The sequence below is a fragment of the Pyrus communis genome, chromosome 12, assembly GCF_041283825.1.
Source record: "Pyrus communis isolate YQ-2024b chromosome 12, ASM4128382v1, whole genome shotgun sequence".
Classification (NCBI taxonomy): Eukaryota; Viridiplantae; Streptophyta; class Magnoliopsida; order Rosales; family Rosaceae; genus Pyrus; species Pyrus communis.
Window position 1 is genome coordinate 24,483,834 of NC_142576.1, and position 25,136 is coordinate 24,508,969.

At 35.7% G+C, this 25,136-nt stretch overlaps 3 protein-coding genes and 2 long non-coding RNA genes across 6 annotated transcripts in view; 3 read left to right on the forward strand and 2 right to left on the reverse strand.

Moving 5' to 3' along the window:
* The first annotated feature begins 11,630 nt into the window (after window positions 1-11,630).
* LOC148692570 (uncharacterized) lies at window positions 11,631-13,346 on the forward strand. Of its 2 annotated transcripts, XR_015954320.1 has the most exons (4): window positions 11,631-11,805; window positions 12,387-12,497; window positions 12,614-12,694; window positions 12,967-13,346. It is a non-coding gene; the product is annotated as an uncharacterized LOC148692570 (long non-coding RNA). The 2 variants fall into 2 exon arrangements; XR_015954319.1 differs by lacking the exon at window positions 11,631-11,805 and having other exon boundaries at window positions 12,366-12,497.
* Window positions 13,347-14,114: 768 nt separating this feature from the next.
* Window positions 14,115-17,530, forward strand: LOC148692571 (receptor-like protein EIX2). Its single transcript, XM_088681857.1, has 2 exons — window positions 14,115-16,622; window positions 16,809-17,530. Exons 1-2 carry the CDS (start codon window positions 14,312-14,314, stop codon window positions 17,363-17,365), a joined length of 2,868 nt encoding a protein of 955 aa, XP_088537983.1. The 5' UTR covers window positions 14,115-14,311; the 3' UTR covers window positions 17,366-17,530.
* A 472-nt stretch (window positions 17,531-18,002) lies between these two features.
* Window positions 18,003-18,964, forward strand: LOC148692572 (uncharacterized). Its single transcript, XR_015954321.1, has 2 exons — window positions 18,003-18,612; window positions 18,699-18,964. It is a non-coding gene; the product is annotated as an uncharacterized LOC148692572 (long non-coding RNA).
* Window positions 18,796-25,136, reverse strand: part of LOC148692573 (DNA mismatch repair protein MLH1-like) — a 37,329-nt gene continuing 30,988 nt past the window's right edge. The window contains exons 2-5 of the mRNA XM_088681861.1: window positions 19,782-19,867; window positions 19,459-19,669; window positions 19,124-19,273; window positions 18,796-19,006 (exon numbers count right to left, since the gene is read on the reverse strand). Coding sequence (XP_088537987.1) covers window positions 18,975-19,006; window positions 19,124-19,273; window positions 19,459-19,669; window positions 19,782-19,867 — 479 coding nt within the window. The 3' untranslated portion in view covers window positions 18,796-18,974. The remainder of the gene's footprint in view (window positions 19,007-19,123; window positions 19,274-19,458; window positions 19,670-19,781; window positions 19,868-25,136) is intronic.
* LOC148692574 (DNA mismatch repair protein MLH1-like) lies at window positions 19,899-20,745 on the reverse strand. The gene is made up of 2 exons (XM_088681863.1): window positions 20,403-20,745; window positions 19,899-20,316 (listed from the first exon to the last, which is right to left on the reverse strand). The coding sequence occupies exons 1-2, from the start codon at window positions 20,636-20,638 to the stop codon at window positions 20,253-20,255; spliced, it is 300 nt and encodes a 99-aa protein (XP_088537989.1). The 5' UTR covers window positions 20,639-20,745; the 3' UTR covers window positions 19,899-20,252.

Genomic DNA, 25,136 nt, shown 5'->3' on the forward strand with positions numbered 1-25,136 from the left:
ACTCCATTTGCTGATATCTCTCCCGGTCTTCAAGAACCCCATCAACCATGGTGAGTTTATCAAAAAACTGGTTTTTTTTTTTTTTTTTTTTTTTTTTTTTTTGGTGTGTGTTTGATCCGGAGCTTACATGTGTTGGATGAGGGAAGAGAAATAAGGATGAGAGGGAAGAGAAATAAGGGTGAGAGCAAGAACATGGATTTGTTACAGTGAAGAGGTAGCAGCCTATGTGGGTAACAGATGATCTGATTAGGTTTGTGTGATGATGTGTATAAGGTGACGTTTTTCGATGTTTACATATATGGGTGGTGATTGGCATTTGGTGTAATTTCTAAGTTGGTTTGTTTCATTAATTAGTGTAAAACATTTGGCTGATTTAGGCAGGAAAATACCCTTTAAATTTATACAGGAAAAGACCCTTTAAATTTATATTTAGTACAGCCATATATTGTAATTAATTATATTCCTATTTTGTATTATGAACTGTCTATTAGTATCTAGTTTGTAGGAACTGATTGAAAATATATGACTACATATAGTAGTATTGTAAAGACAATTTCAATTAATGAGAATCGGTGAATTACCACCTTCCAAAATTTACACGGTACCAGAGCCCTTCCTGGGTTCTTAGTTCTTTTTTTTCTCGGATTATGGTGGAGGATTCAATGTCAGCAATGGCTAAACTTGAACCATCTAGTGATCCTGCTAGTCCTTTCTTCGTTCATCATTCTGATCACCCGGGAATGATGCTCGTTTCAACCAAACTTACTGGTGAAAATTATGGTACTTGGTGTCGTTCCATGTCAATTGCACTCAGTGCAAAGAACAAATTAGGGTTTGTTGATGGAAGTGTTGAATAGCCATCTGCGAAGACAAAGCCCACAGAATCTGCTCTTTGGCAACGGTGCAACGACATAATCCTTATGTGGATTATCAATACACTTTCCATTGACCTAGCCACTAATGTCTACTCTACAACGATCGTAGAGTAGATATGTTTGTGTTGAGTAACACTATGATCAATTTGATCAATTTACATGAAATGAAGATAAATTGGGTTTTTTTTCAACTTAATTTTTTATTTTATTTTTATTTTTGAATTTTTGGTTTATGTATTTACAAAGGCAATGAACTCTGATGGAAGTAATGTTGGAATTAACCTTAAAACTAACAGTAAACTCTAGAACACAACGCAGCAAGATTAGTGAAACCTTACCTGCAGAATACAACAGATTACCAATTCGTTCCTGCAGAGGCCATGAACACAATGCAAAAGGCTCTTCTACTCACTTGGAGACCTGTATGTCCTTATGGTGATAGTCCCAAAACGAAGAACCATTTCTCTGTGAGCAGGGAATCCTTTTTTAAATAAAGCAAGGTTACCCAACTTCCATCTATCGTGGAGGTTGGTTATAGAGCCGTTGCTTTCAGTTCCAGTAGTGGAGGAAGTAGTTCTAGTACGTGCTTCAAAATGCAAAGCATGATGGATGTAACTCCTCAATTATAGGACATGGTTTTACACGTATATAAAACCCTAACTGATTTATAATTTCAAACATGTTGACACACCTTTATCACTACTAGTTGAGTCCAATTAGGATTCTTACATTCTCCCACTTGGACGTTAACTAGTTGTGGTTTGAAACAACATGTTCATTATAAATCATTCCTTAGTGATCACCGTGAGTTTCACGCAATCCATATCCTATGCACATCTACCAGTAACCATTTGAAAATCGAACTCCAGAAAACAATGCATGTATCAATACTGCATGCACCCTGAAATCACGATATTCAAAATCGCACTGTATGATGTCAATGACATATGCACATATGTACAATCCATACTTCAGTAATCACTACAATTCTCACACCTTTTCCTTCCACACTCATCTGTCCAGTGCACTTTAATCAGACTTATCTTTAGAGCTTTTCATCCTTAAACACTGGACTTCAAGTTGATTTCTAGCTTCCTGCACAAAACAAACTTATCCAATATGTTCTTTGGAACAATCATTGGCCACATTTAAGTGCTTTAAATAAGTCTGAATCAATAACCATAGTGTCAATTGAATATAAGCTTGAATGAGACAACAAAACACAAACTCGCAGCAACACTAATAAATAGTTATAATTCATGCGGTAGCATGTTTTACTCCCACATTCCTACAGAATCAAAATTATCACGCACACCCATGTTTGCTACATGTTCTTTGAACACTCCCACTAATCTCGCATATCGAAACTAATAATAAAGCTTCACGATAGTGGTACGTTTCTAGAAAACTGTATGCAACAAATCTTTTCAAAGACATATCAACTATTCCTTATGTGAATATGCAATAGCCGTATAGATCCTTATTTGAATAGTCATAATCTCCATCCTTATATTCACAAGTTGATCTCCTGTATCACCGTATAACAGTCTTCCTTGTTACTTCAAAAATTGAAGTCACAAGTCCAAAATACTTTCACAAAGTAGTACAATTAACCATTATTCTAACTAGTTGGCCACCAAGTTTATTTATTGCACATATTCTTTTAATCAAACCAGAAAGAACCCTTACGGCGAAAGAGTACAATACATAATAATTGGCAAGATGTAAGGCAAAACAAATATAAAGTTATCACTCCCACTAATTTAATTAATCATAACTTAATTACAGAACAACACTTTTGATAAAGTTCTGAAATATGCATGCTTTGGGAGCAACCTTACTACGATAATTAGTTAACAAAAAGCATCTTACCACTTTATTTTATTTATTTATTTATTTTCTTTTATGTTTCTTTAACATGCAAGAAATCACATTATCAATGAAAAAGTCACAAAAGTGTCACATTCTTTCATGCACAAGATATTCCAATCTTTCCTTGATATTCATTTAAGCATGTATGATGGATACACAAAACCATACCACAGACAATCAAACGGTATGAAACAACTGGACCACGATTGTGTCGATATCAAACATTAGTTCGTATTAGCTTCACACTCCTTATAACGACCAACACGTAACCATCCAATGCAACCATATGCAATAGAAAAAGACGATAGACAATGCATATAAACATCTTATATACATTATATATAGTCAAGCAATTTAACCATGTTGTCATCTTTAAGATTATAATTCAACTTGAGTCATGCTGGCTTGAATCAGGGTGAGCTTCCTTACACTACATTTTAGCAAATTCTGGTGCAAAATTATAAAACCCTTGCTCTACAGCATGAAACTGATGAAACTTGCTTTACAGCATGAAATTGATTGCGTTGGAAATAATGACTTTCCATTTGATTCATGTTATGGTGGTATATGCCATATGCCATATGCATGCATACATTAGTTATTGTTCCAGGACTTGGATGGTAGAGCATGCTAATAGTACGGTTGGCATCACTGATTGTTCTCTCACAAATGGATGTTGAATATTAAACATGCATTCATCATACAAGGAAACTTAATACATATGTTTTTCAAAAACTTTAATTTACTTTCAATTTGATTTGGACAACACAAAGAACAACTCTCATAATCTTTTAGAAATCAATAACTTTAGAATGAGTTAATGAGTGCGAATCTCACGATTTCGTCACTTATGCTCTCACTTGGGCAAAACACTCATTAATTTATTGCTTCACCAAAATTCGGCATATTAGTTGCTTAAAATTTTAAACACAATAGAATAGAAATCCAAAACAAGATTCCATGAGTGAGTTCCAATTACTCTAGGATTTACTATAATTAATTTACACACACACACACATAAAATGACTAATCCTCAAGTTATGTAAAATAAACCAGAGACACTTATTATTCATATAACAAGTTAAGAAGTCATGTTTGTCCTATTAATCAGAACCTGCCAGCATAGATTTCTTTATGAGCATAGATTACTTATAAATTTATAACAAACAAAATACACAATCAATGACCACGAAAATGTGAATTGTAGGAGAAGACACATACACTTACAACATATCAAAATGTCAAGCATTTTCATGGTCCATATATGTGCCATTGATTAAGCTTTATTCAAGACATAATTTGCCAAGCAATTTCTGTGCATCAACATCTCTCATGAAGAGAAATATATATAACAACATTTTCTATCTCATGCTTTCATTAAAATTGGTCCCTTACATACCTTTAATGAGGCTCATAGCAGAAGCATTCGTAAATAAAAATAAAGAACTTGATCTCTTGATCACACATTACATGGGTTACCTCATGAAAGCTTTCAACACCTTTGGGCAAGGCTTTCACAAACTTTTATGAAATCAATTCATACTATGCCATCCTAATTGAACAAAAAATAATGATCTACACCTTTGGGTAAGAATATCATCGATCCCCTTGTTATAATTAAGATGCAAATTTGATCAAAGAACCTTAAAATCACTGGTCCTAATGTCAACTAAGCCGTTGCGTTTCGCTTAGTTGATGCAAGTATGTGATAACTTTGTCGTTGTTATATATAGTTGATATGTTTCATTACTTTGCTTTCTAAGTTCATCAATAATTGTTTATGCAAAACCTATTATCAATTGGAACCCGACTCAAAGCAAAAGGAGTGTTACAATTAAACAAATGGGAAAGCAGAGACCCACTTTGAAATTGATCGAATAAAATATCATGTGGGCAACGATTCAATTATTAAGCTACAATTGCATTACACCAATGTCTATGTGCCAATATATATATATATATATATTTATATATCAACATGTATTATAGTGTAATCAAGAAGACATTACCTATATGCAAAAAGTGCAGCAGCGAACAACATATTGGAAGTGTAAAGAGATGAATGATTACCTACCTGAAGAAGTCATGGATGAAACCAAAGAATAGCTTCTACTCCGCAACCTCAGATGAGAAACAACTTTAAATATTAAACACAGATTTATGTTACACCTTTGGGCAAGAAACATAAACTGCCAAATATGCATTACGCATCCTTATTTGTATAGCTATTTCACAAAATTCACATTCCAACTTGAATCACATCTTTGGACAAGAGACTAAAGTTTCCTTACGGAATCATGAAATACTATACACTGAGGCACAGTTTGAACCAATCATTATTTCTTTCTTTGGAAAGATTAGTATCATGTTATAAACTGTTAGTCACAATTTCATGTAAAAATTACCTTGAACAGAACTTCCTAATAATTCTCACTTTGGTGAAAAATTATATAAACATTTGTTCAAGAATACTTTATCATGGTTGTTGCTCCTGCAAAAGCCGTTAGTTTCAATAACCTTTGAGATGAGTTATCTTTATCATCATGCCTTCCAACATGTGTCTGCAGAACTTTATACACATGAACCGTTAATAATGACAACCATAAACCACAATTAAGTTTTTGTCAAATAAAATTCCTGATAATCCCACTTTTTCGTGAAAATTATTTTAATTGGAGTCTTTAACAAGATGAATCATTAGATGCCCAAAAAAAAAAAAAACTGTTAGCGACATAACACTACATACATAGCTCTGCAATTGTCTAAATCATTAGCAAGCCATTAATTACCGATATATATATATATATATATATATATATATATATATATATATATATATGTCGTTCTGGAGTGAGACTTTAATAACAAGATTACTTGTATATGAAACCTGTCAGCAACACCACAAGATAAAAGTATAATACTACCTGTAGAAGCTAGGGATGACTGCACATGAAAGAACTTCTACTCCCACTAATTAACCGAGTTTACTTTTATTGATCAAGATTGAATGATCTATTTACAGTCACGGAACTCCAATATTTCAAGCTACCTACATGTCAGACTTAACCAATATATTCTTATAAGACAAGAATTAATCAGCCATTTAAATCAATCAAATGCATATAATAAGTCTGAACAAGTTTTAATGCTACCAATTAACAACCTCAAATGGCAAGAAATGCATGCTTGAAATAGCTAGGAAAATAAAGAATTATATATATATATTAAGTTTTCTCAGCAAATATGAATCTAATCATTCTCAGAGTGATTGGAAATAATGCATTGGATCTAGGGCCTGTTAGATGGCTCTGATACCAAATGTTGGAATTAACCTTAAAACTAACAGTAAACTCTAGAACACAACGCAGCAAGATTAGTGAAACCTTACCTGCAGAATACAACAGATTACCAATTCGTTCCTGCAGAGGCCATGAACACAATGCAAAAGGCTCTTCTACTCACTTGGAGACCTGTATGTCCTTATGGTGATAGTCCCAAAACGAAGAACCATTTCTCTGTGAGCAGGGAATCCTTTTTTAAATAAAGCAAGGTTACCCAACTTCCATCTATCGTGGAGGTTGGTTATAGAGCCGTTGCTTTCAGTTCCAGTAGTGGAGGAAGTAGTTCTAGTACGTGCTTCAAAATGCAAAGCATGATGGATGTAACTCCTCAATTATAGGACATGGTTTTACACGTATATAAAACCCTAACTGATTTATAATTTCAAACATGTTGACACACCTTTATCACTACTAGTTGAGTCCAATTAGGATTCTTACAAGTAATTCCTTTTTTTTTTTTTATAACTAATTTCCAGAATTTTTGTAAATCTGGGGTTCTGTACACAACAAAATATGGAACCCTCAAATTTGTCATATGGTCTGGTTTTATTTGGTCACTTGTTTATGTTTGCGAGTAGAATACAAGTCCAAGGATGCCTTGTTGAAAATATCTATGTCCCATGTGCTTCATCTATTGCTGGTTAAACCAGAAATATAGCCGTTGAATCGGTTGCGAGCAATTAGTAGATGATTAATTTCGTTTTTGTCGGAAATTATGGAACTTCCAGGAGCTTGAAGGGCTCTCAGATCCGATGAGGAAGGATGTTTCACAAGTTGGTAAGAAGATCGATGCCATTAACAAAGAGTTAAAGCCATAAGGAAATACCTGCCAGAAGAAGGTAACACAACTGGGGTTTTACCACATTCTGATATTAATGTTTACTGCTATGCATGTGCAATTATGGATCAATTCGTGCGTGTTCGTGATGAATTTTGGGTTTGTAACTTGTCACAGGAAAAGGAGTACAGAGATGCACTGAGTTTTTCAATGAAAAGAACAGAGAAAGAGTGCAGCTTATCACAAAGCTAATGGAGGTTAGTTTGTCACAGGAAAGGGAGGAGTTGTCCGCTAATTCACCAAGAGTGTAGTTGTTGCTCGCATCTACAATTCTAAGATATCTAAATGTGAATTTTCTCATTTATAGGTTAAATAAATGATTCGAAGCTCACCTTCACGGTAAATAAATAAATGAGTAATTATCCTTTTATTATTTTAAAATTTTTAAAAATTTGATCATTTTTCATACAAGTTTGAATTTTTTTGGCACTTTTGTACTTCCATTGATTTGTTTCGTCAAATGCTTTGTTAATTAATAAAGTGGCATGACTTTAGCCGACGATGCTGTCACGTCATCAATTAACAAAAATATTAATGATTAGGTTAACAAAAGTTAGGTTTTTACCTAAAACTTGTAACCTCGCAAAGAAATTTCATTACATCCTACACTAAATGAGATTGTGTTAATGTACGTGTTAAATTATGGACATGGCCTGTGAGATTTTATCTTCAAAGGCATCGCTTCGAGTAATAGTAAAACCACCTTCTTCTTTTTGTAAGTAATAGTGGATTACTCACACTACTACAAAATTAGCTTAATGTGTTGGAGAGTGGTGACGGTTTATACGATATACTGTCGAATAAAAGGTAAAGAAAAGTTTTTTTTTTTTTTTTTTTTTTGGGGGGGTGGGGGGGGTGGGGTGGGGTGTTGATAAATAAGGTTGAGATTGATGTGGAGCCTGAGATTGATGAAATTACCAGTTTTCCAAGTGCTCCAAGGGCATGTCAATGGATGGGAGTAGGATTCTCCCCCCTTCTATCGTTACAAAACAAAGTGTCATTAACGAGGGTCAAATGCCGTCGAAAAAGGCATATTTCCATCACAAATACTTATTTCCACAAATAGTAAGTCATCCTCACTTGGATTGCCAATCGCCTCTCTCTTGTCTCTTCCAATCCCTTTCATCGAGTATGCTATATGAATTTCCACAGCTAGCTATAAGGATTTTCCACCAAAGACTAATTGGTGTGCCAAGACTTCCACGGCTAGCCATCTCATTCATGCATTCACTATATCTACACCTACACGGCTTCATTAAAATTTGGAAAAGTCCATAGGAAATCTCGTGTATTCCTTATTAGTGGAACAAAAAAAAAAAAAAAACAAACAGCAACGAGTGTAACAATGAATATTTTAGACTGTTAACAACAATTTTGCTATTTAGAAAATTTGTAAATAACGACACAACAGTCATATCCAAATAGTGACTACCAGTATACCAGTGTGGTGTAGGCGATGGACTTGCAAACTGTTCAACCCGACACAGCTAAATCCATTTTCGTAATTTACCATAAGAAAAGAACAGTAAATAAGATGATAAGTTGTGAATTGTGATGGAACATGAAGACCCTTAATTCAAAGTCTCCGCTGCATTTGGATTTCTACAACCTGTCACAACCAGGTACCAATTGTGTCGACAAAGGACTTGCAAACTTGTAAAAGGGGTTGTGACGCCACTCATTTTGTTTTCCAATAAATCGGTTTTTCAACATAGTGAATTTAGGCCACTTAGTACTACGATCTAGTGGTATTCCTCTTCACTTGTAAGTGACAGGTCTTAGGTTCAATTCTCGTCCAATGTGAGTTTGAACCACATTATTACTAGCCCATTGTGAGGCAAAACCCACCCCCCTCCCCTTAGGGTAGATAATATCACATGTTAAAAAAAAAAAAAAAAAAAAAAAAAAACATAGGGAATTTGGAATTTAAAGGAAAACAAGAAACAAAACTAAATTCAAAACAGGAAATAAAGCAAATCCTAATTGAAAGATGCAAACCTAAATCCATAAGAGCAAGGAACCATAAATATATTCTCACACTTTCCGCTAAATCAGACAATGAGCAACTTAATTTAGTATCAAATTTGTCATTCATGAAATTCGAACCTAAAACTTCTCACTTACAAGTGAAAAGGAATACAACCAAATCGTAGTACTTCAGTGGTAAAAGAAAAAGTACTTACCAGCTATATATATCTCACAATTAGCAAAACCTTTTCACATCTCTCTCCCTCTCATGCGTACCATAGTCAATACCGACAACGCTTACACAGTATATGTTATACATACTATTTGGATATGTTCTAGTTTGTTTCAGTAATTTTTCCTTGATGAAGAGTCTTTTGTTTGCTTTCTATTATGTTACTAGTTGCATGGAAGAGTGCATTTTGCTCGCTATCCTTCAATGGTCATGACCATTATCATTTACCACTTATATTAATTGCGATTGAATTAGTTTAAGTTTTGAGATTTAAGTAGTAAAAAAATCTGATCACATTCATCAACAATAATTCATGTGGCGGTAAATGCACATAAAAATACACTTTGAGTAGAAAAACTAGGGTTAGAAGAAAACCATTTCATTGAATCTCGTGCAATCATTAAAACTAGTGGCGAAGCTAGCATGGGGTCATTGGTTACCATTGACCCTAATAACTTAAAAAACTTCATGTAAATTTCTTTGTGTATTGTATATGACCCTTATAAACAGTTAAGGCAAACTAAATTACAACCTTCTTCTTCTACTTGTTCTATCACATTTGTCTTCATTTTCTCTTTTCTTGTGCGATCTATTGTGCGCACCATGCGCTTGGTGAAATACCTTAGTTAAAAAGCCTTGGCACCTTCAATATTGCTCCATAGTATCATGCACCCACCCTCTACAAGCTACAAACAATAGTAGTTGTCGACATATGTTGACATAAACTTTCGGCATATGTTGACAGGAATTGGCAAGTGCCTACAAGGTACTCGATGTAATAGCTCAACGAAGCTTTTTTAGTTTATATTATGACCCTATTATTTAAAATTCCTAGCTTCACCACTGATTAAAACACAATGCAATTATCGAAAATTCTATACTTTATCGATGTATCGGATAACTAAATTAAACATTTTTAGCCATTCAAATATTAGTGCATCCTGTACATAGATGTAGTATAAAACCCCAAAAGGAAGCTTCTTGCAAATAACCCAACGGTTAGGTTTAGTCAAAGCAATGATCTCTTCCCCGAAATACAAGTGTAGGTTGAAGCATCTGAGGAGGGGAATTGACATCACTTTTTCAATTTTTGTCACCACTTTAATCATAATTCAAGCAGATTGAGCACGCTAAGTTAGCCGTTGCTCTACAAAAAAAATACAGCTTCACCTAACACCGAAAAAGAAACCAAATCAAATAAGGAGTGTTATTATGTCCACTTTATTGTCTAATTTTTTCACCCACTTTTTAACGAAAATTTTAGTAACAAGTTTATTCTATTGCAAAATTACATAGAAGGACATAAGTGTTTTTGTTTGGGAATTGAAGTGATGTAAGCGACACCGCCTCTCTGTATCTCTCCGGTGCACCACCATCCTCACAACCCAACTCAAAACCAAGTGAAGGACCCAAGGTTTAAGTGCTGGTTCCCTTTGATTGAGCAAACTTATTATGCCATTCTTAGGATTTAAGGAACGATTCTTGGTATATACACAAATAGTGAGAAAATAGAACAAATCATGTCCCTTCCTCCAGTCGGGCTAAACGGTAAGAACCCTAAAAGGTGCAAACAGAGTTATAGATTAGGCTTCAGTTTCTGTCTATCCTTCTTGCAATTTCGTAAATGCACGTGAATCAGTGAACAAATTAATAGATGAATTAGTTTAGAATATTGCAAGTATTTAAAATAAAAAAAGAATACCGCAAATATTAAATCATCCTCACCTGCATTGCCAATTGCCACTCTCTTGTCTCTTCCAATCCCTTTCATCAATTATGATTTATGGATTTCCACGGCTAGACATAAGGATTTTCCACCAAAGACTAATCGGTGTGCAAAGACTTCCACAGGTAGCTAGCCATCTCATTCATGCATTCATAATATCTGCTCCTACAAGGCTTGCAAACTTGTAAATATCCAAGTAGCGACTACCAGTCTACCAGCATGTGTGGTGTGAAATATAAGAACATATCCAAATCGGTTTTCGTAAGTAAGTTGATAAGTTGTGAATTGTGATGGAACAAGATGATCCTTAATTCAAAGTCTTTGCTGCATATGGATTTCCACAACCCATCACAACCAGGTACCAGTTGTGTTGACAAGGGACCTGCAAACTTGTAAATGGGGTTGTGAACAACCGCCACTCATTTCAGTTGCCCTTTTTTCTTTTCTCCATCAGACGACTTTCGTTGTCAGCTCTTCGGCCTACATCGATAAACATCTCACCAACAAAGCAAAGAAAATAAGAAGCAAATGGATCCAAATTTATGACTTTTACTTCTTCCGATTTCTTTAGAGCTATTATTTTACCCATATGTGATTTGTAAAGTGGAAGATTGGATATCATATGTCTGAGTATTTAGGGTTTTGTACCATGCAAACTTGAGCTTATTGATCCAAATGGTTAGAACAGTGTACTCAAACAAGTTCATATCCTTTTGGGCTAAGGAGAGTATATTACTTGCCAATGAGAAATGTCCTTCATATAATAGCTATGTGATGATGTGTGGCATGCTTTAATTAGGGATATTTTTGTGTAGTAAGAAAGCCATAGAAAGAGAGTCACATTTTTGTTTTTTTGGATTTGGTTAGTGTAGTGAATACGCAATGAAAGCCGAGGACAAACAAATGACACATGTTGTTGGGAATTTGTGAGTTACATGCAAAGCACATGGAAAGTAAGCTTTTGTAATGTGTCTAATGGCATAGTCAAAGAGTTGTCCACCTAATGTCTACTCTACAACGATCGTAGAGTAGATCTGTTTGTATTGAGCATAACTATGATCAATTTAACATGAAATGAAGATAAATTGGGTTTTTTTCAACTTTTTTTTTTTTTTTTTTTTTTTTTTGGATTTTTGTTTTTGAATTTTTGGGTTATGTATTTTACAAAGGCCATGAACTCTGATGGAAGTAATTCTTTTTTTTTAAAACTAATTTCCAGAATTTTTGTAAATCTGGGGTTCTGTGCACAACAAAATATGGAATTTCAACAACAAAGTTTAAACTTTTTGATATGGCCAAAAACAGATTCTTCTTCTTTCTCAAAACCCTCAAATTTGTCATATGGTCAGGTTTTATTTGGTCACTTGTTTATGTTTGCGACAAGAATATAAGTCCAAGGATGCCTTGTTGAAAGTATTTGTGTCCCATTTGTTTCATCTTCTGCTGGTTAAACCAGAAATATAGCCGTTGAATCGTTTGCGAGCAATTAGTAGATGATTAATTTTCTTTTTGTCGTAAATTATGTAACTTCCAGGAGCTTGAAGGGCTCTCAGATCAGATGAGGAAGGATGTTTCACAAGTTCGTCAGAAGATCGATGCGATTAACAAAGAGTTAAAGCCACTAGGACATACCTGCCAGAAGAAGGTAACACAACTAAGGTTTTACCCTATTCTGATGTTAATGCTTACTGCTATGCATATGCAATTATGGCTCAATTCGTGCGTGTTTGTGATGAATTTTGGGTTTTTAACTTGTCACAGGAAAAGGAGTACCGAGATGCACTTGCGTTTTTCAATGAAAAGAAGAGAGAAAAAGTGCAGCTTATCACAAAGCTAATGGAGGTTAGTTTGTTAAATAATTGTTTACTTGGCATAGCTAGGGTTGCAATTTCATGGATGGGTGGAACCCGAACCATGCTGGCCAGTCCGGAGTTAGAGTGAGCATGGTTGAGCCTGCTTTGACAAGTTACCAATCCTACAAAATTTGGGCTTACCGCCGGTTAGGAGTTCAACTTGTCCAAACTCTCAGCCGATGCTGGTTATCTCTCATTCTATTTAGTAAAAGTGTAGAAAGTGTTTATATAATTCAACGTTTTGAGATTGTTTTGTTACAGTGAAAGTGAAAGTGAAAGTGAGAAGACGAGGATGAAGAAGCTGAGAGCAAGAACATGGATTTGTTACAGTGAAGAAGTAGCAGCCTATGTGGGTAACTGATGATCTGATTAGGTTTGTGTGATGATGTGTATAAGGTGACGTTTTTCGATGTTTACATATATGGGTGGTGATTGGCATTTGATGTAATTTCTAAGTTGGTTTGTTTCATTAATTAGTGTTTGGTAAAAACATTTGGCTGATTTAGGCAGGAAAAGACCCTTTAAGTTTAAACAGGTTTGTAACTAAAAGCATGTGGCCTTGCATTTTCCTTCTGATTTTTCCATGTATCCAATGATATTTATGTAATAATGTAAAGTTTTATGAGGGATTTTGGGACAAATGGAGTGTATTTTGTTCATTTTTCTTCAGTACTGCGCACTATATATGGAATGATTACATTTTCTACCCTTTCGTGGATTCTTCACCTAACACCAAAAAGTAATGAGTGCTATTATGTTCACAATGTCGTCTAATTTTTCACCCACTTTTTAATGAAAGTTTTAGTGACAAGTTTATTCTATTGCAAGACTACATGGAAGGACATAAGCAAAATATAAAGAAAGTGTTTTTGTTTGGGAACTGAAGTGGATTTAAGGAACAATTCTTGGTATAGATGCAAATAGTGGGAAAAAGGGAACGAATCACATCCCTTCCTCTAGTCGGGCCAAACGATAAGAACCCCTAAAAGATGCAAATAGAGTTAGGGATTAGAGCTTCTGTCTCTGTCCATCTCTTTTGCAATTTCGTAAAAGCATGCAAATCAGTGAACATATTAATAAATAAATTAATTGATAATATAGCTAGTATTTAAAAAAAAAATACCGCAAATATTAAGTCATGCTCACTTGCATTGCCAATTGCCACTCTCTTTTCTCTTCCAATCCCCTTCATCAATTATATTTATGAATTTCCACCGCTAGCTAATCGGTGTGCAAAGACTTCCACATGCAGACCCTTAATTCCAGTCTACCAGCATGTGTGGTGTAAAATATAACAACATATCCAAATCTGTTTTTCGTAAGCAAGTTGATAAGTTGTGAATTGTGATGGAACATGAAGACCCTTAATTTAACAACCCATCACAATCAAGTACTAGCTGTGTCAACAAGGGACCTGCAAACTTGTAAAAGGGGTTGCGAACACCCACCACTCATTTCAGTTACCCTTTTTTCTTTTCTCCATCCGACGACTTTCGTTTTCAGCTCTCCTACCTACATCGATAATCTTTTCCTATAAATTCGATATCGTACTAATTTTAGTAGCTAAACATCTCACCAACAAAGCAAAAAAAAATTGTGTGTAATAATGGATAGCCATTGTCACCTCAGTATTGCTCACTATTTGCTTCTTTTGCTTTTGGTCTCTTCCTGCATGCAGAGTACTACTAAACTCTGTTTCTGTTTGGCTGGTGATGAAATTTCAAGCAGTGTGAAGACAAATTCATGCATTGAGGAAGAAAGACAAGCGCTTCTCATCTTTAAACAACATCTTGTTGATCATTCTGGTAGGCTTTCGTCTTGGGTGGGTCATGATTGCTGCCAATGGGAAGGTATTTCATGCAACAACAGCACTGGTCATGTCATGAAGATGGACCTACGGAATCCATCTGACGATATATATGGTGAAGTGTGGGGAAATGCTTCTTTGGGAGGTAAGATAAATGCTTCTTTGTTGAGCTTGAAACATTTAAATTACCTGGACTTGAGCCAGAATGTGTTTGATAGCAATCAAATTCCTAAGTTCATTGGGGAGCTTAAAAGTTTGCAATATCTCAATCTCTCCTATGCGTCATTTAGAGGAGAGATTCCCTCTTCTCTTGGTAACCTGTCTAGCCTAAATTTTCTTGATCTCGGGTGGAGCCAGGATGTGTTCTTATCTTCCAAAAATTTGAATTGGCTTTCTCACCTCTCTTCCCTGAAATACATTAATCTCAATGGCGTTGATCTTAGCAGCACAGGAGTCAGTTGGGCATATGATATTAACATGCTTCCTTCATTGTTAGAGTTACATTTATCTTCGTGCCAAATTGAAAGGATTCCACTCTCACTGCAGAGCATTAACTTCCTTCCACTTTCACTACAGAGGATTAACTTCACATCACTGTTGGTCCTTGATATGTCGTATAATGGCATTAAAAGTTCTTCATTTCCCGGCTGGTTTTTTAATCTTACCAACCTCGTAACACTTGATCTATCCGGGAATGATTTTGGGGATTCTTTTCCGAGTGAATTTTCAAACTTCAAATCTCTGGAAAATCTTTATTTATATGGAATAGGCTTAAAAGGTCAAATTCCTAAAGTCAGTGGAAATTTGTGCAAGCTAAAAGTCTTGAGTCTTTCAGGGAACAAATTTGATGGGGGGATTGAAGAGTTCTGGAGGAGTCTCTCAAATTGTCCAAGTAATACATTAGAGTCACTATATTTGTCTTATTGCGAGATTGAAAGCCAATTGCCGGTCTTTTTAGGAATGTTTAAAAGTTTGCAGAATCTCAACCTTAGAGAAAACAATTTGTGGGGCTCAATTCCAGATTCCATCGGAAACTTGTCGTCCTTGAAAACACTAGACCTCAGTTATAATAAGATGAACGGCTCAATTCCAGAAAGTATTGGACAACTCTGTGCACTAGTTTCCCTACTTCTGTTTGATAATTCATGGGAAGGCATTCTAACGGAAGCCCATTTCATAAATCTTATCAGATTAGAAGATTTTAAAGTAGGAAATAGAAACCGACCTATGTCCCTCATTCTCGACGGGGCTTATGGCAGGGTTCCTCCTTTCAAGCTCCACAGAATATGGATCATAAATTGTCAGATAAAACTTGGCTTTTGGGTATGGCTTCAAACTCAAACTGAACTGTCTAATGTTATCCTTATGGGTAATGGAATCTTGGATTCCATACCTGAGGAATGGTTGTTGAAGATATCTTCCCAACTCACCCAACTATACTTGCCTTACAATCACTTTCATGGAAACTTTCCATCCCATTTGAAATTTCCAAATTTAACATCTATTGATTTGAGTCATAATCAGTTGGAGGGTCCACTACCACTTTGGTGTTTCCCTAATGTCGATTACCTTTATCTAGAAGGCAATTTATTTTCTGGGCCAATATCCTCAAATATTGACCAAATGATGCCCAAATTGCAAGAATTGTTACTTGATGAGAATCATTTGAATGGCACTATTCCTCCCTCTATTTGTAACATGCAGAAGTTACAAATCCTGTCTCTAAGGAGCAATCAGTTTTTTGGAGAACTCCCTCGTGCATGGAATATGGAGAGCATTATGGTGTTTTTAGATGTTGGTCAAAACAATATGTCTGGTAATATTCCCACTTCATTGGGGGTACTACGTTCCCTGGAAATTTTAAAGCTCAACGACAACAATTTTGGCGGTGAAATTCCTGATGCCTTGCAAAATTGTTCAAGTTTGAGGAGTATTGATCTTGGAGACAACAAGTTATCTGGGAAAATACCTCTATGGATAGGAGGGTCAAACGTATCTAAGTTGTCTAGGCTACGATTACGGTCCAACTATTTTAGTGGATGTATTTCCCAGCAACTGTGCAATCTTCAAGGCCTTCACATCCTCGACCTTAGTCACAACAGCCTTTCAGGTACTATTCCCATGTGTTTGGATAATTTAAAATCTCTGGTCAATGATACTTATGGTAGATACTCTTATGTTGAGTATTATGATGGGTATGAGCAAGCCACACTGACACTAAAAGGGGAAGAACTTGTGTACAACACAACTCTATATCTTGTAAAGAGCATTGATCTTTCATCAAATAATTTAAAAGGTGAAATCCCTGAAGAAATAAGCAGCCTCATTATGTTGGGCACCTTGAATTTGTCCATGAATCAATTAATTGGAAAGATCCCTTCCAAGGTCGGAAACTTGCGTTGGCTTGAAACTCTTGATCTCTCACACAACCACCTTTCGGGACAAATTCCTCAAAGCTTGTCATCTTTAACCTTTTTGTCCCACCTGGACTTGTCTTACAACAACTTGTCTGGAAGAATTCCTACTGGAAACCAGCTTCAAACGCTCAATTTTTCGTCCATTTATGCGGGCAATCAATGGCTATGTGGCGTTCCTCTCTCAACTAAGTGCCCTGAAGATAACACTTTTACTGCTAAGGATGCAAATGATGAGAATGAAGATGGAAATGATAAGTTGTGGCTCTATGTCAGCGTGGTACTTGGGTTTATCGTAGGCTTTTGGGGCGTTTGCGGCACGTTGATCTTAAAGACATCGTGGAGGTATGCCTATTTTCAATTCTTCGATGACATCAAAGATAAGGTAGCACTAGCAATTGCATTAAAAGTGGCTTGTTTCAAAATGTTTTTATTCTGAAGTGTGATTGCCCTAATATATAATGTAATGTTTTTCCCCTTCTACTTTGTGTTTTGGTACTTGCAACATATGTATTAAATAAAAGAATCCTTCAGTAAGTGTTCCCACAAACAATTATGTAACGGTTATCCATTTAATACAAGAATTCTATCTAGTTTGTACTTATGAATCGCATAATACAATCTACCCATGTAATGTTGCAATGTAACAAAATAACATTACGACCTAGATATGGATAAGCACACGTGTGTATTCTTCTCTTTTACACTTGAATGTCGTCCAACTCGGCGAGTGGTAGTCCACCTCTACCGCCTTCTCGATGCTGCCAAAACCATACAAAAATGGGAGGGAGACAAGGAGGAAGAATTGGTGGTTCGATATCGTCGAGGGTTTTCTGGGATTCCTGTTCCTTGCAGAGAGAGAGGTGGGAGAATTCGATGGCGTCTTCTGGGTTCCTGTCCCTTGCCGAGAGAGATGGGAGAGGTATTTGGCGTCTGTTGCGGAGAGAGATTAGGGGTTTTGCACAGAGGGTGGGTGGGCGATTCAATTGAGGGGCTAGGGCTAGAGGGATGGGGGCTCCATCTCTATTCTCGCTTGCTGAAACTTTCCGCTCTTCAGGTAATCTCTCAGTTGAAAGCTTCTAATTATTTTTTTTCATTTGGGTATTTTTTTCTTTGGATTTATGTATTTTTTTCCTCTGGACGACGGTTCTGAACCTCTGGCGATTCCGACTGAGAGAGAGTTCAATAACAACAAGTTAACGGAATTGAATGTTTTGTGTTTGTTATAGAGGCATATTTGCAACAGTATATCAGAGCTTATAATGTGTTTCATGATGCATATGGCTGAAGCGGTTTTGGCTACTTTTTGGATTGCTCATTAATAGAATGCATTTGTACTCATGAGGCATTGGGGTAAAGTGCCTGTGTTCTGTGTTTTTCAACCATTTATCCTCATTCATATTCAAATGTAATATAATATCGATTTTGTAAGAATTTTTTTGTCAATAATTTATGAATTTTTGTCAGTGAAACAATTTTCTAGCAGCATTTGGTCGGACGCTAATAATTTTTGTACTGCTGGATAATTATTTGTTTGTCTTTGCTAACACAGTAAATCTTGGGTTCTGTACACAATAAAATATGGAATTTAGCCGAGAAATTTCAACAACAAAGTTTAAACTTTTTGATATGGCAAAAAACAGATTCTCTTGTTTCTCAAAACCCTCAAATTTGTCAGATGGTCAGGTTAGGTTTTATTTGATCACTTGTTTATGTTTGCAAGAAGAATATAAGTCAGTATGATATATTATCATTCTGAATCTCCTCTTCAGCTCCGGCCACAGTTGTGTGAAGGTGACATGGTCCTGGTCGACGGTTCGGAAGCTCTGGCGATTCTGACTGAGAAAGAGGTCAATAACAACAAGGTAATGAAATTCAATGTTTTGTGTTTGATATAGAGGCATATTTGCAACTTTGTATCAGATAATATTTCTGGATAGTCTGTCCAGATAGCTTAGAATGTTTCTGCTCTTCTGCTTGGTGGGTTTTGTTTGTTTTTCTCAGAAGATAAGTGCAATTCTGTCTATTGTTCCTGAAATGTTTGTGTCTCAATGATGATTTCCTGATTCAGAAGGCTTACCTGCATAACAAAAGAGTTCATTTTTGATAAAAATGTAAATATTTGGCGTTTTAAAGGCTCATGAATTTTCTAAATAATCTCACACAACCCTAAACACTAGAAAGTAGAAACACATACCTCTCTCTTTGTTTGGGTGAACGTTCACATCAACATGTTCAGGTGGTAACATAATTGACATGTATATGAAGGGTTTTGATGCTTTTGGCAATGTTGCAGCATAAACAACGTCTAGAGCTCTCTTCAGATCACTGCAATCTACCGATCTATCTGTGGTTTGAAAGAAAAACGAATAAGAAAACATATCAATGATGTAATTCTGACATCAGTATGTTAAAACAAAATTAGTGGACTACTTATATAAATAGCCTCCAAGGCGTGAAATTAGAGAACTGTCACCTACGATTCACTATAATTTTCTCGTGTTGATATGGCATTGCATGAATACTTCATACCATTTATAAAAAGCACCATGGTCATCTTCTTCGCAACATAATTGGAATCGGAGATAAAGCCGTCCATCTGAAAAACTGAGCTAGAAGGATCTTTATCTGAAGCTTCCATTTCATCAGACTGCGAGCAACAGACACCCCCGTACACCGATCGAATTGCATCAATCCTTGATGCCGTGGAAACAGAATTAACATCTGCTCCAGCAGCTCCATGCTGACAGTTATAGCATACAAAAAGATTTTAATCGGGATTTTGAATTTCTAGCCATGAAAAAGATCGGTGAAGTAGAAAGACAAGTTCCGTAGTGAATGAAACAGCAACCTACCTTTCTGCAGGAGGAGCTAACATTCATATGATGAATTGCAAACCGGCTTAGCAAATCTACAATCTTTGAATAATCATCAGCAGAATCTGATAACAATACCACCACTTAATTCACCAGTAAAGATAATTTCATCCCATTAAACCAAAACATAGAAAGTAATTCATCACATTCATTGGGAAAATTTTAAAGTTAAACTGCTCTAATTGTTACCCTGAACCCACAAAATTCTAATTATTTCAAAACTAAATCATAAATTACAAGCATAACACAATAATTATCACTCAGATTAAAATGAAAAGGCCATTTCTTTCTATGAACAAATCATATAATTTTCTTGGAATTTCATCAAACAGGTAATGGGCACGAACCTATGGCCTTGCAACTGGCCCTTGGTAGTAGTGGTGACGGTGACGGTGACGTGAGCTACGTATGTCATGCTGGCAAGTGCTTCTCCTCTGAACCCCATCGACTTTATCGACTGCAAGTCCTCAAACGCCGAGGGTTGCCGCTCACACGGTATCGGCAGGTCCTCATACTGCAATGAATCGTAAATTCGTAAATAAATTTAGAAATAATTCAAAATTTAATAAAATGGAATAAATGAGTGCAGAAGGGACTGACGCGTATGCCTTGGCCGTCGTCGGAGACTTGGATGAGTTTGAGGCCGCCGTCCTTGACGACGAGTTGATGGAGGAGGAGCGGGCGTCGAGGCTGTTCTCGACGAGCTCTTTGACGGCGGAGACAGGGCTTTGGATGACCTCGCCGGCAGCGATTCGGTTCACCAGAGACTCTTCTAGGACGTGAATTTTGGGAGGCTCCGTCGCGACTTGCTCTTCTTCTTCTGCTTCAATTTCCATTTCCGTTGCACTGCACTCGTTTGGAAGCGCCAAATTTTCCCGGCACGTCAAAATGAAGAAGAAACGAGTTATTTATTATTATTATTTTTTATATTTTTTTGGTTCAATAGAGGGGAGTAAAATTTGGTTCAATAGAGGGGCCTTATTAGTTATGAAAGCGGATCGCTTTGTTTGTAATGCAAAGAAAAGAGAAGGTGGCTGTGGAGATAGTCTTTATGGCAAGTGAAACATTCTATCTTTGTCAGGCTTCTTATTGGCTTAAGAAGCAAGCCAAAAAAAGAAGGGGTTTGCTTACAGAAGTACTATCCATATTAATAACGGGAATATATCTATTTTTAATTTATAAGTGAGAGGTTTTAAGTTCGATTATTACCAATGAAAATTTTAAATTAGGTTATTATGGCTAGACTAGTGTGAGACTTCATTTTTCTACTCGTTTGTTCAAAAATGAAAGAATCACATTACGAAAATATACATAAGCGTACTAACAATGAAAGAGGTATATTTGAGATATAAAAATTATATTTACATTTCATAAGTTTTTGGTAATAAAGGCTTAAAGTTTTTAATAGCATCTATGGTAGACAAAAAGAATACTAAAAAATGTTGACAAGAGGCAAGAGTTTGGTCGAGACAACCTACAAAACACGATAAACTCGAGTTAATCTATTCATTAGCCACAAAATTTCATCTTAGAATAAACACGACAAAGTTCACAACTTTAAATTATGTGTAAAAATTCGTCAAAAGTGTGCACTAATTCACCAAGAGTGTAGTTATTGCTCGCACCTACAATTCTAAGATATCTAAATGTGAATTTTCTCAATTATAGGTTAAATAAATGATTCGAAGCTCGCCTTCACGGTAAATAAATAAATAAATGAGTAATTCTCCTTTTATTGTTCTAAAATTTTTAAAAATTTGATCATTTTTCATACAAGTTTAATTTTTTTGGCACTTTTGTACTTCCATTTGTTTGTTTTGTCAAATATTTTGTTAATTAATAAAGTGGCATGGCTTTAGTTGACGATGTTATCATGTCATCAATTAACAAAAATATTAATGATTAGGTTAACAAAAGTTAGGTTTTTACCTAAAACTTGTAACCTCACAAAGGAATTTCATTACATCCCACACTAAATGAGATTATGTTGATGTACGAGTTAAATTATGGACATGGCCTGTGAGATTTTATCTTCAAAGGCACCGGTTCGAGTAATAGTAAAACCACCTTCTTCTTTTTGCAAGTAATAATGGATTACTCACACTACTACAAAATTAGCTTAATGTGTTGGAGAGTGGTGGCGGTTTATACGATATAGTGCTGAATAAAAGGTAAAGAAAAGGTTTTTTTTTTTTTTTTTGGGGGGGGTGGGGGTGGGGGTGTTGATCTGGAGCTTGCATGTGTATGGATTGGTGAGGGAAGAGAAATAAGGTTGAGAGGGAGTTTGTGTTCAGAGAAAATGAGTTGTATGTGGAGTCTGAGATTGATGAAATTACCCGTTTCCCAAGTGCTCCAAGGGCATGTCAATGGATGGGAGTAGGATTTTCTCCCCTTCTATCACTACAAAACAAAGTAGCATTAGCGAGGGTCTAATGCCGTCGAAAAAAGCATTTTTCCGTCACAAATACTTATTGCCGCAAATAGTAAGTCATACTCATTTGGATTGCCAATCGCCTCTCTATTGTCTCTTCCAATCCCTTTCATCAAGTATGATATATGAATTTCCACGGCCAGCCATAAGGATTTTCCACCAAAGACTGATTGGTGTGCCAAGACTTCCACGGCTAGCCATCTCATTCATGCATTCACTATATCTGCTCCTACACGGCTTCATTAAAATTTGGAAAAGTCCATAGGAAATCTCGTGTATTCCTTATTAGTGAAAAACAAATAAGAAAGCAACGAGTGTAACAATGACTATTTTAGACGGTTAACAACAATTTCACCGTTTAGAAAATTTGTAAATAATGACACAATAGTCATATCCAAGTAGTGACTACTAGTCTACCAGCATGTGTGGTGTAGGCGATGGACTTGCAAACTTGTTCAACCCGACACAGCTAAATCCGTTTTCGTAATTTCCTATAAGAAAAGAACAGTAAATAAGATGATAAGTTGTGAATTGTGAATTGTGATGGAACATGAAGACCCTTAATTCAAAGTCACTGCTGCATATGGATTTCTACAACCTGTCACAACCAGGTACCAGCTGTGTCGACAAAGGACTTGCAAACTTGAAAAAGGGGTTGTGAACATCCGCCACTCATTTCGTTTTCCAATAAATCGGTTTTTTAACATAGGGAATTTAGGCCACTTAGTATTACAGTCTATTGGTATTCCTTTTCACTTGTAAGTGAGAGGTCTTAGGTTCAATTCTCTTCCAAGGTGAGTTTGAACCACATTATGACTAGCACATTGTGAGGCTAAGCCCACCCCCTCCCTTTAGTGTAGATAATATCAATTGTTAAAAAAAAAATAAATAAATAAAAAGGACATAGGGAATTTGGAATTTAAAGGAAAACAAGAAACAAGACTAAATTCAAAACAGGAAATAAAGCAAATCCTAATTGAAAGATGCAAACCTAAATCCATAAGAGCAAGGAAAGCTAAATATATTCTCACACTTTCCGCTAAATCAGACAATGAGCAACCTAATTTAGTATCAAATTTGTCATTCACGAGATTCGAACCTAAAACTTCTCACTTACAAGTGAAGAGGAATACAACCAGACCGTAGTACTTCAGTGGTAAAAGAAAAAGTACTTAACAGCTATATATATCTCACAATTAGCAAACCTTTTCACATCTCTCTCCCTCTCGTGCATACCATAGTCAATACCGACAACGCTTACACATGATATGTTATACATACTATTTGGATATGTTCTAGTTTGTTTCAGTAATTTTTCCTTGATGAAGAGTCTTTCGTTTGCTTTCTATTATGTTACTAGTTGCATGGAAGAGTGCATTTTGCTCGCTATCCTTCAATGGTCATGACCATTATCATTTACTACTTATATTAATTGCGATTGAATTAGTTTAAGTTTTGAGATTTAAGTAGTAAATAAATCTGATCACATTTATCAACAATAATTCATGTGGCGGTAAATGCACATAAAAATACACTTTGAGTAGAAAAACTAGGGTTGGAAGAAAACCATTTCATTGAATCTCGTGCAATCATTAAAACTAGTGGTGAAGCTAGCATGGGGTCATTGGTTACCATTGACCCTAATAACTTAAAAAACTTCATGCAAATTTCTTTGTGTATTGTATATGACCCTTATAAACAGCTAATGCAAACTAAATTTCAACCTCATTCTTCTACTTGTTCTATCACATTTGTCTTCATTTTCTCTTTTCTTGTGCAATCTATTGTACGCACCATGTGCTCGATGAAATACCTTAGTTAAAAAGCCTTGGCAACCTTCAATATTACTCCACAGTATCATGCACCCACCCTCTAAAAGCTACAAACAATAGTAGTTGTTGACATATGTTAACATAAACTTTCAACATATGTTGACAGGAATTGGCAAGTACCTACTAGGTGCTCGATGAAATAGCTCAATGAAGCTTTTTTTAGTTGATATTCTATTATTTAAAAATCCTAACTTCGCCATTGATTGCAACACAATGCAATTGTCAAAAATTCTATACTTTATCGATGTATCGGATAACTGATTACAACATATGGATTTTCAACCAAAGACTAATCGGTGCGCAAAGACTTCCACTGATTACAACATATGGATTTTCCACCAAAGACTAATCGGTGTGCAAAGACTTCCACAGGTAGCTAGCCATCTCATTCATGCATTCATAATATCTGCTCCTACACGGCTTGCAAACTTGTAAATATCCAATTAGTGACTACCAGTCTACCAGCATGTGTGGCGTAAAATATAAGAACATATTCATATCGGTTTTCGTAAGTAAGTTGATAAGTTGTGAATTGTGATGGAACATGAAGACCCTTAATTCAAAGTTTTTGTTGCATATGGATTTCCACAACCCATCACAACCAGCTGTGTCGACAAGGGACCTGAAGACTTGTGATGGAACATGAAGACCCTTAATTTTTTTTCATTTGGGTGATTTTTTTCAAGTTGTGAATTGTGATGGAACATGAAGACCTGAAGACTTGCAAACTTGTAAATATCCAAGTTGTGAATTGTGATGGAACCTGAAGACTTGCAAAAATTTTTGCATTGTACGCATACATAATGAAATTTATGTTATAATTTTTTTTTTTGATAAGAAACAGATGTAAATTAGAATCATACTACTATAGGTATGCTATATACATTAATTTGATAGTACCATAAATTCAGATTAATCTTTAGTGTCATTAAAAAATATACATAAATTTGGGGGACTGTTATTTAGTACAGCCAATATGGTGCTGTTCAGGTGTTTTTGACTAATGGAGGTTAGTTTGTTAAACAATTGTTTACTTGGCATAGCTAGGGTTGCAATTTCATGGATGGGTGG

Bases quoted from the DNA above. Each gene is read 5' to 3' on its own strand.
- LOC148692574 (XM_088681863.1), bottom strand. From the start codon at position 20,638: ATGGAAATTGAAGCAGAAGAAGAAGAGCAAGTCGCGACGGAGCCTCCC. The intron at 20,317-20,402 runs GTCAGTCCCTTC...GATTCATTGCAG, and splicing joins ACGACGGCCAAGGCATACGC to TATGAGGACCTGCCGATACC.
- LOC148692571 (XM_088681857.1), top strand. From the start codon at position 14,312: ATGGATAGCCATTGTCACCTCAGTATTGCTCACTATTTGCTTCTTTTG. The intron at 16,623-16,808 runs GTACTATTCCCA...ATAATTTAAAAG, and splicing joins TAGTCACAACAGCCTTTCAG to GTGAAATCCCTGAAGAAATA.